Below are 15,842 nucleotides of genomic sequence, written 5' to 3' on the forward strand. Positions count from 1 at the left end.
CCTACACCGAGCACAGTGGGGGGCTTCTGAGCCACTAAAAATCTCTGGACCTTTATTTACTTCTCTGAGACTCAATTTCCACATCTAAATAAGTAGAGACTTGGTCTAGAGCCGTGGTTCTCCAATTGCTTAGGGAACCCTTTTGCAGAGGAACCCAATTGCAGAGGAACCCTTTGATCAAAGCCACTCTTTCACCAAAGCCCAAAGTAAGACATATATAAGAGAGGTAATAATAATACAGTGATGGGACCTCCCTGGTGGTCCAGTGGTTAAGACTCTATGCTTCAAGAGGGAGGGGATATGGCAATATATGGATACATATAGCTGATTCACTTCGTTATACAGCAGAAACTAACACACCATTGTAAAGCAATTATACTCCAATAAAGATGTTAAAAAAAAAAAAAGAAACTCCCATCCTCCCAAAAAAAAGACTCTACACTTCCGCTGTAGGGGCACGCACAGGTTCAATCCCTGGTCGGGGGAACTAATATCCCGAATGCCACGCGGCATGGCCAAAAAATAATAATAATGATAACAATAATAATAATACATCGATTAAAGACTTACTATGCAGGGAATTCCCTGGCAGTGCAGTGATTAGGGCTCTGCGCTTCCACTGCGGGAGGCACAGGTTCGCTCCCTAGTGGGGAGCTAAGACCCCGCAGGCCATGCGGTGTGGCAGGAAAAAAAAAAAAAGAGTGGCTACATTATGCAAAGCCCTTACTTAGCAAAGTGTCTGGCAGGCACTTGGTGTTGGCTATTATTATTAACTCCATTTACCAGTTGGGGAACCGAGGCATAGGAGAGGTTAACTAAAGTACTCAGCAATTACAGCGCTGGTGGAGAGAACCTTCTGGGGGTGACGGAAGAATTCTGTATCCTGATCTGGGTACACAGGTGTATAGTGTGTAAAAGTGTGTCGAGCTGTACCCCTAAGATTTGTGCACTTCCCTGTATGTAAATGATACGCATGTAAATGATACCTGTGTTTGGGCCTGTGTTGCAACCATTAGGGGGGTAATCTTGCTGTCATCGGGCATCTTGTTTGAGAGCAGAGTCTCTGGATCCAGCCTCCTGTGTTCAAATCCTGTCACCCCCTTACTAGCTGCTTGTTCTCTGGCAACGTACTTCACCTCTCCGTGCCTGTCTTCCCACCTGAAACGTGGTGGTGGGGGGGGATGAGTGATCGAGGAACCGCAAAATGCTTAAGTGGTACCCGGCACGTGGTGGGCCATCTGCGGCTGTTTGTTATCCTCTCCTGGGCAGCGCCAGTCATGGAGGCGCCCTCTGAACGCTCCTCTCCGCTCCCACCCCCAGGGCCTGCGGCGGGAGATCCAGGCGCACGGGACGCGCCTGGAGGAGGTGCTGGAGCGCGCGGGCGCCCTGGCGTCGCTGCGCAGCCCCGAAGCTGAGGCCGTGCGCCGCGGCCAAGAGCAGCTGCAGAGCGCCTGGGCCGGACTGCGGGAGGCGGCTGAGCGGCGGCAGCAGGTGCTGGACGCCGCCTTCCAAGTGGAGCAGTATTACTTCGACGTGGCCGAGGTGGAGGCGTGGCTGGGTGAGCAGGAGCTGCTCATGATGAGTGAGGACAAGGGCAAGGTGCGCCCGGGCTGGGGGTGCGGGGGGGCTTGGGGGCGCTGGAGCCCGGGGCCGGCCCCTGCCGCCTCATCGCGGGCGCCGTGTGCCCCCAGGACGAACAGAGCACCCTGCAGCTGCTCAAGAAGCACCTGCAGCTGGAGCAGGGCGTGGAGAACTACGAGGAAAGCATCGCGCAGCTGTCGCGCCAGTGCCGGGCGCTGCTGGAGATGGGGCACCCGGACAGGTGGGCGGGCGGGGGATCGGGGCCACGCAGGGGCGGGGCCGGTTCTTGGGGGATGGTCCAGCAGGATCTGGAGCTTCGCTGTTGGAAATTGGGGCAAGGCCAGGATTGGACATTGGGGTGGGAGGGGTCCCTCATTGCCCCGGGCTGGTGCTTTCGGATTTTGGCAAGTGGCTGGGGGCCGGGAAGAGAGGAGCGCTGCGCAGGGATGTTTGAGGGGGTGGGGCCGGGAGCACTGGGATTTGAGTGTAGGGGAGGGGGGTGATGTCTAGGTCTGAGGGGAGAAGTAAGAGCTCAGGACAGAGAAGGGTCCTCTCCCTAGGACAGAAAATCCTGGAGCACTGTGATTGGGCATGGCCTGAGACCTCTTGGACAGCGGGTCATATGGCCTCCCTGAGTTTAAGTGCAGGGCCCACATCTAGGAGGCTGGGCCGAGGGGTGAGATCTGAGACAGAGGCACAGAGCTAGACCTCTGTCCGCCTGAGCCTGGAGACTGGGACTGGAGGTGAGGTGGGTTGGCTGGGGACCCAAGTAGGGGGTCTGGAGTCCCACTCAGGTCGCTGGAGGGGCCAGGTGTGGGACCACAGACTGGAAGGCTGGGAGGGGGTGAGAGGGGGTGATGAGCTTATCAAGCTTAGGAAAGCAGAATTGTCCCTGAGCGCTGAGATGCAAGTGCTGGGTTGGCTGCATCCAAGGCTTGCAGAACATAGTCCCTCGTGAAGGAGTCTGACGGGACTCAACCCTGCCTGAAGGGTGGCCTGCCTGAAGGGTTGCACGGCTCTGCCCTGAGCGAGGGGGTGGCAGGGGGTCAGAGCTCTGTCCTGGAAGTCTCAGGGGGCTCCATCCCTGCCCCTCCCTGTCCCCCAGCAGCGAGCAGATCAGCCGGCGGCAGTCTCAGGTGGACCGCCTGTACGTGGCACTCAAGGAGCTGGGCGAGGAACGCCGGGTGGGCCTGGAGCAGCAGTACTGGCTGTATCAGCTCAGCCGCCAGGTGGACGAGCTCGAGCACTGGATCGCAGAGAAGGAGGTGGTAGCTGGCTCACCGGAGCTCGGCCAGGACTTTGAGCACGTCACGGTGAGCAGCATTAGGAAGGAACAATGATCCAGTGGCCACTGTGTCTGCTACTAAGGTTCTCTGGGCCTCAGTTTCCCCATCCGTAATGGGAGAATGGTAATAGCACCACTTCATGGCTCTGTTGAGACACAGATGGATTAATATGACGTAAAGCCCTTAGGACAGTCCTGAGCACACACAGGGCCTGTTCTTGTCGTCTTATTTTTATTCTTGTTACTGTTATCACTACAGAATGCGTGCTCAGTAAGCGTCAGATATTGTTTGTTCTGGTTGTCATCATTAGTGTTGTTATTATTCGCACCTGACACAAGATGGTGGGTTGGAGGGGGCTGGCGTGTACAGCACCTTTGCCCACGCTGGGCCCCCCATTTCCTGGTGGCAGGTGCTGCAGGAGAAATTCTCGGAGTTCGCCAGTGAGACCGGCACGGCAGGGCGGGAGCGGCTGGCGGCAGTGAACCAGATGGTGGACGAGCTGATCGAGGGCGGCCACACGGCGGCGGCCACCATGGCTGAGTGGAAGGATGGGCTGAACGAGGCCTGGGCCGAGCTTCTGGAGCTAATGGGCACACGGGCCCAGCTGCTGGCCGCCTCTCGGGAGCTGCACAAGTTCTTCAGCGACGCCCGAGAGCTTCAAGGACAGATCGAGGAGAAGCGGAGGCGACTGCCTCGCCTGACCACCCCGCCTGAGCCGAGGCCCAGTGCCGGCTCCATGCAGCGGACCCTGCGCGCCTTTGAACATGACCTGCAGCTCCTCGTGTCCCAGGTGCGGAGCTGGCGGCCAGGAGGGACAGGTGGGAGGGCCTGGACAGTGTGACCAAGGGATGGGGGCAGCAGAGCAGGCAAAAATCAGGCTGTGGACCACATTGAAATTAGATGGTGGGATAGATAGAAAACAGACCACGGAACAGGGAGAAGTCACATGATGTGGCAGGTGGAAAACGGACTGATGGCCTGCTGCACAGACTCAGACAGTGACGGAAGAAAAGTGGTATAGCGTGGCTGATAGAAAGTAGACAGTGTTTCCAGTGGAGATGGGGCAGGGGTTCTCCCAGAAACTGTTACCCAAATCCAGATGGAGAGTCTAAAAGGAATTGGAAGGGCGTTGAGAGAAATTTGGCTGTGGGGCAGATAGAAATTAGGCAGCAGGTCTCTGATAGAAATCACATGACTTTCCTCGAAGAAATTTGGTGGGTTTGGATTTAATGAATGGAAATCAGAGCTAATAGGAATCAAGCAGTGGGTCTGATAGGAATTAAGAGGTGGATCTGAGAAATCAGATGGAAATGAAGCTGTGGGCCTAATAGGACTCAAGCAGTAGAACCAAAGGAAATTGGGTTGCAGGTCTAATGGAAGGTAGAAATTGGACAATTATTTTATATGCATCATACAGATGACTGTTAGAAATCAGGCAGAGAGACTGATAGTGATTACATGGTGGGTCTGATACAAGTATGGTGGTCCCTCCAAAAGAAATCAGGTGGTTGAGCTCATGGAGAGTGAGCAGTGGGTCTAACTCACATAGCAGAACCAATGGAAATTGGGCAGGAGACCTGATAGTAATTGGATAGCAATTCTGAAGGAAATTGGGTAGTAGGGAGTGGGTCTGAAACAATTGAGTGGAAAATATTGGACAGCATGTCTAATAGATGTCAGGGTGGAGGAAGGGTTTCCTGAAAGAAACAAGATAGAGGTGAGCCTGAAAAAAATGAGGTGGCAGACCCAATAGAAATAGAGCTCTCAGACTAAAAGAAATCAGACAGTAGACTGAAAGAAACCTGATGGTAGGTGTAAAAGAAGTCAGAATGCAGGTAAGTCAAAGAAACATCAGGCAGCAGACATGAGAGAAATACGGTAGTGGGTCTAAAAGAAGTCAGAAAGTGGGAAAGTCAAAAAGAAATCAGGCAGCGGATAGGAATGAAACCCAGTTGGAATCTCAAGGGTGCAGGCTCCTTACTTCTTTAGGCTCTGCACCCAGCCAGCAGATGGGGGAAAGAGAGGGTGGAGCCTGGACTCCGTGGAGGGCTGGTGCTCGACCTGGCATGCCCCTCAGGTACGGCAGCTCCAGGAGGGGGCAGCCCAGCTGCGGACGGTGTACGCGGGCGAGTACGCGGAGGCCATCGCCAGCCGGGAGCAGGAGGTGCTGCTGGGCTGGAAGGAGCTGCTGGCAGCCTGCGAGGACGCCCGCCTGCACGTGAGCTCCACGGCCGACGCCCTGCGATTCCACAGCCAGGCCCGTGACCTGCTCTCCTGGATGGATGGCATCGCCAGCCAGATTGGGGCAACTGACAAGCCCAGGTGCCCCTCATCACACCTCAGGCTTCTTACTTGCCTTTGGGCAGCCACCCCCAGCCCATCAGCAGTCCCCTTCCCATAAAAAAATTTCACAATAGCCAATACCTGTGTGGCACCTCTGCCTACCATGCACTGTTCTACATGCTGCTTGTGTTTTAAGACCCCTTGTCAGGCCTGGCATTGGGGCTCAGAGCACAGTGCGTCCTCCTGCCTTTGTGGAGGTGTCACAGCATGGGATGGGCTGACTCAAGATAGGGACAGGGAGGTGTACTGGAGGCTTAACCTAGTAGGCACTGATTTATTGCTCACATAACAGTTCGATATAAGTATCCAGCAGAAGCCTGTCCCACGGTGATTGGGAGCCAGTGTTCTTCCATCATCAGCCCTGGGGTGATTTGCTGGACCTTCTGCATCCAGCTACAGATGAGAAAAAGAGAGCGGGAGGATGCCGTGGGACCTTTTAGAGATTAAACCTGCACTCACGTTCTCTTGGCTCAGTGGTCCCAACGTATCTGCTAGAGAGGCTGGGAAATGTTAGCCCAGCAGTGTGTCCAGGAAAACAAGGGCCTGGAGAGTGGTGGATACGTAACATTGTTTTTGTGAACTGTAGGGCCTTGAGCCTGCATTCGTTTACTCAGCAAATATTTATTGATGCCTACTGTATGCCAGATGGTGAGCAAGGTCCAGACCCTGCCCTGATGCAGCTTACATTCTGAGGGAGGAAGCAGGCAACAGATAAGTAAATAAACAAACACGTAATGTTCTTTCAGAGAGTAATTAAAGAAAAATAGAGCAAGGTAAGGGGACCTGAGTGAAGTGATCGTGAGTTGGGTAAAGTTTTGGGGGGAAGGGTCTTCCAGGTGGAGGGATCAGCAAGTGCAAAGGCCCTGAAGTAGGCTGTCATCAGACATGTTTCAGCAAAGGCTAGGTGGTCCTTGTGGCTGGCTGGAGTGAGGGGGGAGAGTGGGGAATGGCAGGAAATGACGTTAGAGGGGCAACAGGGCATGCTGAGGAGTTTCCCTTTGCTTGGAGTGAGATGGGAGCCATGGGAGAGCTTAGGGCAGGGGAGTGATGTGATACGATACACATTTGAGAAAGATCACTCCGGGTACCTGTGACAAATAGATTGTGGAGAGCCAGGGTGGAAGCAGGTAGGCCAGTCAGGAGGCTGCTACCATCATCCAAGTGAGAGGTGATGTTGGCTTGGCCCAGTGTGGCCGTTGAAGAAACGAGGCAGCATGATGGATTTTAGGAATTGAAAAAACCTTTTCATTATGGAAAATTTCAACTCTACGCAGATGTAGCGGTAACACATAGGGAACCCACATGTGTACAGTGAACACCTGGCCCATCTTCATCTATACACTCCCCCACGTCCCCTCCACCCTTAACGGAGTTATTTTAAAACAAATCTCAGATTTCATATCATTTCACAGAGTATGTTTTCAAGTTATAAATGTCCAGTCTTGACTGATGGATTAGCTTAAGGGGCTGAGGGAAAAAGAGGAGTCACGGATGAATGATGGGTGGATTTACTGAGGTAGACAGTTTTGGGGAGGGTACATTTGGGAGATAGGGGAGAATCAGGGAGATTGTTCTAGGCATACGAAGTCTTAGGTAGGAATCATTACAATGTGGGACCATCAGAAATACATTTGGACATATTAAGTCTTTTTATTTTTCTTTTTTTTGCTGCACCGTGTGGCTTGTGGGATCCTAGTTCCCTAACCAGGGATCGAACCCAGGCCCTCAGCCGTGAAAGCGTGGAGTCCTAACCACTGGGCCGCCAGAGAAGTCCCTGGACATATTAAGACTTATAAAGCTACACTTGTTGACTGACAGAACCTTCAGAAATTTGGAATTTGCTTTGGCCATATATCAGCTTAGAACGGCACTGTCCAATAGTTATACAATGCAGGCCACAAATGTGAGCCACATATATAACTTAAGATTTTCTTGTAACCACATTAGAAAAAGTAAAGAGAAGCAAGTGAAAATTAATTTTAGTAATTCATTTTATTTAACCCATTATACCCCAAATGTTGTTACTTCAACATGTAGTCAATATTAAAATTATCGAGATAATTTTACCTTCTTCTTTATACTAAATCTTCAAAATATGGTGTCTACTTTACACTTGAACACATCTCAAGTCAGACCAGCCACATTTCAAGTGCTCAACTGCCACACATGTCTAGTGGTTACCATATGGGACAGCACAGACTTAGGTTCGAATCATTGGCTAGTGGAAGCTTCAGAAGTATAGCTTTAGAAAATTAGAAAAATTGGATCTTGGAATTCTAGGTTAGAATCACCAAAGTGGGACATTTTAGCCCTTTGGGAAAGTTGGAATCATTGAATCAGTGAAGAAGATTGGCCCTTCAGAACTTGATCATGGGAGGGGGGTGTCCCGAGGTGGTGTGGAATCCCAGCCTCGGGGATTTGGGCTCATCAGGAGCTGCGTATGTGGAGGGTTGGGGGAGGTCGAGGGAGGCGGCCCATGGCTCAGATTCCTACCCACCACCCACTGTAGGGACGTGTCATCGGTGGAGGTGCTCATGAACTACCACCAGGCCCTGAAGACTGAGCTGGAGGCACGGGTGCCCGAGCTGACAGCCTGCCAGGAGCTGGGGCGCTCTCTGCTGCTCAACAAGAGTGCAGTGGCTGATGAGGTGGGAGGGGAGCAGGGGTCTCCCTCTGCCATCTGTGCCCATCGGGGTGGGAGCCACCCCTGATGCCTCTCCCTCCCCACCCGCCACTCCCAGATCCAGGCACAGCTGGACAAGCTGGGAACCAGGAAGGAGGAGGTGTCGGACAAGTGGGACCGCCACTGGGAATGGCTGCAGCAGAGTGAGTGGGGCCCCAGACACACGTGGCTCAAGGGCACAGGGATATGCCCCAGCGTGTCAGGAAAAGCCCAGAGGGTGACAGTCATGCTTTGCACACCCCATGGGTCCTCAGCAGCAAACACGAAGGCCTGGGAGGGTGGACAAGGGGGCTGCCTTATCATTGACTCCCTGATGGCAGACACCTAGGGGAGGAGCTGGTGCCCTCAGAAATAGCCCCCGCCTCTCTCCTTCCTGCAGAGCCCAGAGCGGTCAGGGCTGGGAAACCAGAGCGGGTGTGGAAGGCCAGAAAAAATAGCCACTGCCCCCGTGAAGGGCCCACAGGTGCCCCCAGCACCCTTACCCCAAATGTCTCTCCTCAGTGCTGGAAGTGCACCAGTTTGCCCAGGAGGCGGTGGTGGCTGATGCCTGGCTGACGGCCCAGGAGCCGCTCCTGCAGAGCCGGGAGCTGGGGAGCAGCGTGGACGAGGTGGAGCAGCTTATCCGGCGACACGAGGCCTTCCGCAAAGCGGCTGCAGCCTGGGAAGAAAGGTTCAGCTCTCTACGGCGCCTGACCACGGTCAGCACCCCATTTCCTGCCCCAGCACCCCTCCCACAGCTCCACACCCATCTCTCTGTATGAGACAAACACACGGGCTCATCGCTGTGTTGAGTGAGAGCCGAGACACACCCTCATTGGGCTCCCAGTTCTGGGGGGTACAGGGGTGGGGGGAGAGGGTTGAAGGGGGGAGGGGACAGACCTGTCACCTGTCACCAGCGACAGTCCAGGGCTAGGATGGGGGAAGCACAGGGGGACGTGAGAGCCCAGAAACACTTGTCTTGGCCTGGGGGAGTCTGATCTGAGACTTGAAGAATGAGGAGAAGGGACCATTGTAATTAAAAGTCTTAAGGTCTGGAAGGAAGGAGGCAATGGAGGGGGGCAGAAAGGCACCTAGAGAAAGTGATGATTTAGCCAATTCTTAAAAGAACACTAGGTGTTTGCAGGAGAAGATAGGTATTAAGCTCCTGGCAGAGACAGGCCTGGACAACCTTGCTTTTTCACTAATAACTAATAAACTAGGTGGTGAGGCAGACGACCCAGAGCCACCTTCCCAGGCCCCGCCCCCACCCTGCCTTTCCACCTGAGCCTGGCCCCTCTGTCCCCAGATCGAGAAACTCAAGGCAGAACAGAGCAAGCAGCCACCCACGCCGCTACTGGGGCGCAAGTTCTTTGGAGACCCTACGGAACTGGCGGCCAAGGCTGCGCCCCTGCTGCGACCAGGGGGCTATGAGAGGGGCTTGGAGCCCCTGGCCCGCCGGGCCTCGGACACGCTCTCGGCCGAGGTGCGGACCCGGGTGGGGTACGTGCGCCAGGAGCTCAAGCCGGAGCGCCTCCAGCCGCGCATCGATCGGCTGCCGGAGGTCCCGGGGAGGGTGGAGCCCACGGCCCTGCCGGCTGCACCAGAGGACGCCGCGGAGACCCCTGGGGCCCCCGCGGCAGTGGAGCAGGTCCGGCCGCGGCCAGAGCGCCAGGAGTCCGCTGATCGCGCGGAGGAGCTGCCCAGGAGGCGGCGGCAGGAGCGGCAGGAATCGGCCGAGCAATCTGAGGAGGCTGCGCGGAGGCGGCGGCCAGAGCGGCCGGAGTCAACGGAACATGAGGTGGCACACAGCCTTACCCTGGGCCGCTACGAGCAGATGGAGAGGCGGCGCGAGCGGCGGGAGCGGCGGTTGGAGCGGCAGGAGTCCAGCGAACAGGAGATGCCCACCAGAGGAGACCTGGCCAAGGGGTGAGGCCCCATGTGCCCAGGGAGTGGAGGAAGGGGGACACGGAGAGCTCCTGGAGCCGCACAGGCCCAGCGGAGAGGGCTTCCGGGCTCAGAACTGCCTAGGGAGGGAGATATACATTTGTGGCACCCATTCTGCAGAGATGTAAACTGAGGCTGGAAGAGGTTGGGAGTCGTTCCCACTATCCCACAGTGGCAATGGCTTCCTCTAGGTGCAGGTTCTCTGCTACTGAGTTTCTGACCCCTGCATCAAATCCCCTGGATGACCCTGGGCAGGGATTTTATCCTCTCTGCATCTCAGTTTCTCCACTGGGCTAATGGTGGAACCATCACCTCCCTGTTTGGAGTTAAGACCCTTTATCACAGTCTCTCTCAACCTTATAAACTGGGTGCTGTAATCATATCCATTTTATGGATGGAGCAACTGAGGCTCACAGAGGGCAAGTCACTCGGCTTGGGTGAAGCATGACTGGAACTCAGGCCTTTCAGAATCCTGAGTGTGTTGTGCACATCACTTCAACCAGCTGTGTCCCCAGAAAGAGGCCTTTGGTCAAATACGTTTCAGTGACAATGACTTCCTGACCCCTTTTAATTTTGTATTTTGTGAACATTGGCTGAGTGCCCACTCTGTGTGTGGTATGTGCTGGGGAGAGCAATGACCCAACCAGCTCCAGCCCTGCTTTCATGGGGCTCACAGTCCAGTGGGGGAAACAGACTTGTCACCAGAGAGTGTGACCCAGAATGATCAGGGCTGGGATGGGAGAAGTCCAGGGAGCTTGAAAGCTTAGGGGGTGGGTGGAAAAAGGCAACAGTATGTTCAAAGGCTTGAAGGCACCAGTCTGCATTTTGGTCTTTGTGTTGCTTAAAACTCAAGAGGGGAGAGAGGTTCCATCTTCCATTTGGCAGACATGTGCTGAGCACCTGTGGTGTGTAAGGCAGACATGTGAGACAGGCAGCTGCAGAAGTGGACAGGGACCTGGCATCTCAGGCTAAGAGGTTGAGGCTCCTCTGGCCAGCCAGGCTGGTCTCTGGGAGAAGGCATCCCAGTTCCATTGGGTCTTTCTGTGCCCACCCCCCCACCCCCAGGAAGGCCACCCTGGCTGACATTGTGGAGCAGCTGCAGGAGAAAGAGGCAGGCCCAGGGCTCCCTGTTGGGGTAAGTTGAGCCTCGGTGTGGGTGGGGGTGTGGGGGCCCCTCTCCTCAGAACCGGAGTCAGAATCCCAGAAACACCAGTGCCTAGCCCTGCCCCCCTATCTGAACCCTGCAGAGGCTCTCGGGATGGAGAGGGCCCCCAGATGCCTCCCACAATCTGAAATTTTCTCCCTTAGAAAGATGAGGTCACCGACGTAAGAGACTCATACCGCCCTCCACACACACACACAAGTAGACTCCAGACTCTTCCCACATCTGTCCTGGACTTTTTCTCTAGCCCAGTGGGGGTCTCAGATTTCCTTACCGACAACCGTACACACACAGGAGGCCCCAGATTCCTCCTACAAAGACGCTGGGACATCTACCTGCCTGCACCCCCTACCTCCATAGGTCTAACTCCTTTCCCCCTTAGATAGAGAGGGATTCCAAACGTAGGAGTCCTGACAGACCCACTCCCAAGACCGGGGGAGCCCTTAAGAGTTGGGCCTCCAACCCTGAGATCCTCCCATACTCGCCTTCAAGACAGATTGCCCTGCAGACAGATGGGACCCCCAGACCTGTGAGTTCCCCCAGACAGATGGCTCCCACACCCCACTATGGACAGCACCCCTCTTCCCCCTCCCTTCACACAGCCGTCGCTGCCTCAGCCTCGCGAGCTTCCCCCCGGCCGCCTGCCCAACGGGCTTGAGCCGCCCGAGCGGACACCTCGGCCGGACCGGCCGCGGGCGCGGGACCGGCCCAAGCCGCGACGGCGGCCGCGGCCCCGAGAGGGTGGTGAGGGCGGGGGAAGCCGGCGCTCGCGGTCCGCCCCGGCCCAGGGCAGCTCCGCCCCCGCGCCTCCGCCACCGCCCACTCATACAGTGCAGCACGAGGGCTTCCTGCTGCGCAAGCGCGAGCTCGACGCTAACCGCAAGTCGTCCAACCGGTGAGCGTGTGGGCGGGGCTTTGGAAGGCGGGTCCCAAGCTCAGGGCCAAATGAATGAATAAGTGGGTCTGAAAAGGGGGGTGGGGCTAAATTTCAGGGCGCCCAACCCGTGGCGGGGTAGGCGAAGCCTGAAAAGGGGGCCTTAACTTCAAAGAATCAATCAATGAACCGGAGGAGCGGGGCTTAAGGTTAGTGCGTCCAATGGGTGAGTGGGTGGAGCTTAGATGGGGGCGGGACCTGAAGAAAAAGTTATTACTACTCAATCTCATAGCAACCAACCCAAGAGTTAACTAGAGCTAATAGCAAACGATGTGGGGTCTCGTCTAGAGGGTTCTCAAGGCTCGTGAGGTGGAGCCTTGAGAGGTCCTTCAACCAGTGAGTGGGGTGGGTTCATTTATTTCAATTTAAAATTGAGGAAGGGCCTGATAAGGGGCGGATCCCAAACTGAGGGCTGAGGGGTGGGGGGCACCTCATATAGGTTTCCAGATGGGAGCCTAACAGTGATGTGTCTACTCTTGGAGTCCAGCTCCCGATTGTCCAACCCTTTTTTGTCCAACTGAGAGGCAGAATGTGGGGAGAGGTGGAGCCCATAAGGGAAGCGTTGAACAAGCAGAAGGAGTTGGCAGAACAGATTGAGGTTTTGCCTGTGGAGGTAGTCTTTCCTCCTTGTGCTGAGACCAAGGTGGGAATAAACAGGGGCACCTGGATGTATTTTGATCGTGGAAGACTTCCTCCTCGGCTGGTGCTTCCGCTGAATGGGGAGACAAGAATTCGTCACTCCAGACAGTAGACCAGTAGACCAATAGATCTCCCTTCAGGGGATTCGGGGTTCGGGGTGGGGGTGGTGGAGGAGTGGCGAGGAACATGCCCAAGCAGAGGCCTGTGGAGGAGACAGCTTAAGTGTTGCCTTCAGGAAATTTAGTGTGGGCGGGGATAAGGAAGGCCAACCTCAGCAGTGGCCAGCCTGGACAAAGGCTTGGTACCCAGAGACTTAGACCCTCCTCTCAGCTCAGCAACTGCCATAGGAAGAGCACTCCAGGTGTATGGCCCAACTAGGGCAAAGGTCCAGAGGGAGGAAGGCTCAAGCATATTCAGCCCACGAAGGGTATTAATGAAGAGTACTCAGGCAGAGTGCTGCGACTCTGCCTTGAGCCCCATGTCGTCACCCCAGGTCGTGGGTGAGCCTGTACTGCGTGCTCAGCAAGGGGGAGCTGGGCTTCTACAAGGACGCCAAGGGCCCAGCATCGGGGGGCACACATGGCGGGGAGCCACTGCTCAGCCTGCACAAGGCCACCAGCGAGGTGGCTAGTGACTACAAGAAAAAGAAGCACGTCTTCAAGCTCCAGTGAGCCCCCTCAATGGGCAAGAGGGAGGGTCCAAGACCCACCTTCCCCCTCCCGGCAATACCCTGCTTCCCTGGAGGATGGTTGGTGGATGGGTGGGCTGGGCCTCTGCCTCAGAGCCCCCAGATCCTGTGTCCTCTCCCACAGAACCCAGGATGGCAGTGAGTTTTTGCTCCAGGCTAAAGATGAGGTGAGATCTGTTCCTTTCTCTCCCCTATTTGACCTCAGGAACCACCTGGCTGGCTGACTCCTGGCCCAGAGTGATGGGGCTGTGAAGAGGAGAAGCACAAGCCAGAGTTACCAGGGCTGAAACGGGAAAGCCCATGGGCAATGAGAAACCAGAAGAAGTTCCTAATCTAGCTGGGGGGAGGTGGAAGATCAGGGGCTGGCCTGGAGGCCCCAGGACAACGTCCAACCTCCTTGCCTTGGCCTCTGAGATGAAACTAGAAAGTTGGGAGGGAGTTAGCTTAAAAAAAAAAAAAAAAGGGTGAACTACAAGAGCAAAGAACCGGAAGTACAGAATCGCAAAGGGTTAACTGTGCTGGAGGAGAGTTCAAGGAGGAAAGTTCTCAGAAAGGTTCCCAGAGGCTGGATCTCTAAGGACACCGTGGATCATTCAGAGGCTGGAGTTTATTCTAAGGGCACTAGGGAGCCATGGCAGAGTTTCGAGCAAGGGAGGGTTACAGTGATGGATAAGAAAGATCCGTTTGGCTACCATGTGCAGGGTAGATTGGAGAGGGCGAGAGTGGAGGTGGCCAGGGCAGGAACCCAAGTGGGAGAGCACAAGATTGGATTAGGGCAGGCCTGTGGGGAGGGGAGGAGGAGGCGTGTGAGAGACAAGAATGAGTGGACCTTGGGCCTGGGGCTAAGGGGAGAGGTCGGGGGAGGAGGAGCAGGCATGGAGGTGGTTTGAAGAGATGCTGAAAATAGTAACACTTGTTACCTCATTCATCATCACAAGAGGCTATGAAGTAGGCCTTTCTTCCCTCCATGCCTCTTTTACTTATCTTTAAAATGGAGATAAAAATAGTTTTCCATCATAGGATTATTGTGAGAATTAAATAAGTTGATACAGATAGAGCACTTACAGGGCCCATAAAATTACAGTGCTTTGTGTCTGCTGATATTATTGCTTCTTGTTGTTTATCTCTATAGTGGGAGTTAGATATAATCCAAATGCATAGGATTAAGTGAATTAATCCACAAAAGTGCTTAGAACAGAGCTAGGCACAAAATAAGTGCTATGTAACTATTTACATCATCATCATCATTACTGTTATTATTATCCATTTAATAGATGAGGAAACTTAGGTTCAGAGTGGGCAGTCTGATTCTAGATTCATCAGTCTCCTGTCTTCCAAATATAGACTGTGTCCTGTTTCTCTCACCAGGAGGAGATGAACGGCTGGCTGGAGGCTGTGGCTGCCTCGGTGGGGGAACACGCCGAGATCGCCCGCTGGGGCCAGACACAACCCACCACGTCGTCCACAGACGAGGGCAATCCCAAGCGGGAGGCGGGGGAGCGCAGGGCCAGCGGGCGCCGGAAGTGACTTCCCACCCGCAGGGCCTGACTCACCTCCCCGCCCCTCCTCCCCGCACTGTGGGCACAAAGACACTTTCTCTTCCGCAGGGGTGGGAGGCCCTAGTCCCACCAACACTGCGGACGCGCCCTGACCGGCACCGGAAAGGAGGGGACTTCTCCTGCACCCCAAGAAGTGGTGGGGGGATTGCTGCCCCTATAGCCATATCTCGGCCCCTTCCCGCTCGCCACCTCCACCCCAGGTGCTGGGGCTCCATTATTTTTATGCAATAACTGAGCTTGTGGGGGGGGGCGGGTAAGGGGCCAGTTGAGCCAAGCTCCCTGCCCGAATGCCCAGATCCATCCCCAAGAAGCTGGGGTGGTAGGGGCGATAATTCCCGCCCTAGGGATGGGCATGGGGGCGCTGGTGAGGTCCCCTGGACCATCCAGGGTGCTAGGGGGTGGGGAGGGGACGCCCCCCTCCCCGCCTTTACCTCACTTCCAATGCTGCCTTGATCTCTGTCTGGGAAGGGGGAGTGAAGGGGCCGTAGCCCCCGCACTCCGCCGTCTCAGAACCGTGCGGTTAATTCCTGACTTAGTTTATTTTTGCAAAACGTCGACCTCCTCCTCCCCCTGCCCCGCATCCGCGAAGGCTTTTAATGGGAGGGGCGTCAAAGCACAAAACTGTCTTCCTCTCTCCTCCCCCCTCCAGCTGTAAATGCCACTTCGGGAGGGGAGGGGCGAGGGGAAGCCCTCCCCCTGCATGCTTCTGGCTGGAGCACTTTCCTGGGGAGTGGGGGAACCGGGTTGTGGGCAGCCCCCATGGCTACCTGGAGAAGCCGCTGGGACCCAGGGGTGTGGGGGCGTGTGGCAGGCGCGCACTCTGTGTACCTATAATAAATCCTTTGGCTTTGACGGTCTGTGCTGGTTTGTTCGCGTTTCATGGGCTGCGCCCAGGAGGACTGGGTGGGGCGAGGGGAAGAAACTGTCTTGCGGAGAACATTTAGATGTCCCTCTTGGTGTGGACTAATTTCGAGATCTAAACACGTGCCCCCGACTAATCACCTAGATGCCATTCCTAAATCGGGAACCCCAGAGGGATGGAGG

The 15,842-nt window shown here is 55.4% G+C and overlaps 1 protein-coding gene across 1 annotated transcript in view; it reads left to right on the forward strand.

Moving 5' to 3' along the window:
- The window catches only part of SPTBN4 (spectrin beta, non-erythrocytic 4), a 70,370-nt gene extending 54,740 nt beyond the window's left edge, over window positions 1–15,630 (forward strand). Inside the window, exons 22-35 of the mRNA XM_082606403.1 lie at window positions 1,321–1,599; window positions 1,692–1,822; window positions 2,690–2,894; window positions 3,277–3,657; window positions 4,945–5,189; window positions 7,720–7,858; window positions 7,952–8,036; window positions 8,395–8,591; window positions 9,179–9,798; window positions 10,882–10,951; window positions 11,581–11,873; window positions 13,045–13,218; window positions 13,364–13,406; window positions 14,608–15,630. Coding sequence (XP_082462529.1) covers window positions 1,321–1,599; window positions 1,692–1,822; window positions 2,690–2,894; window positions 3,277–3,657; window positions 4,945–5,189; window positions 7,720–7,858; window positions 7,952–8,036; window positions 8,395–8,591; window positions 9,179–9,798; window positions 10,882–10,951; window positions 11,581–11,873; window positions 13,045–13,218; window positions 13,364–13,406; window positions 14,608–14,766 — 3,021 coding nt within the window. The 3' untranslated portion in view covers window positions 14,767–15,630. The remainder of the gene's footprint in view (window positions 1–1,320; window positions 1,600–1,691; window positions 1,823–2,689; window positions 2,895–3,276; window positions 3,658–4,944; window positions 5,190–7,719; window positions 7,859–7,951; window positions 8,037–8,394; window positions 8,592–9,178; window positions 9,799–10,881; window positions 10,952–11,580; window positions 11,874–13,044; window positions 13,219–13,363; window positions 13,407–14,607) is intronic.
- The last annotated feature ends 212 nt before the right edge of the window (window positions 15,631–15,842 follow it).

Source organism: Mesoplodon mirus (genome assembly GCF_964341445.2).
Source record: "Mesoplodon mirus genome assembly, chromosome: 19".
NCBI classification, from domain to species: domain Eukaryota; kingdom Metazoa; phylum Chordata; class Mammalia; order Artiodactyla; family Ziphiidae; genus Mesoplodon; species Mesoplodon mirus.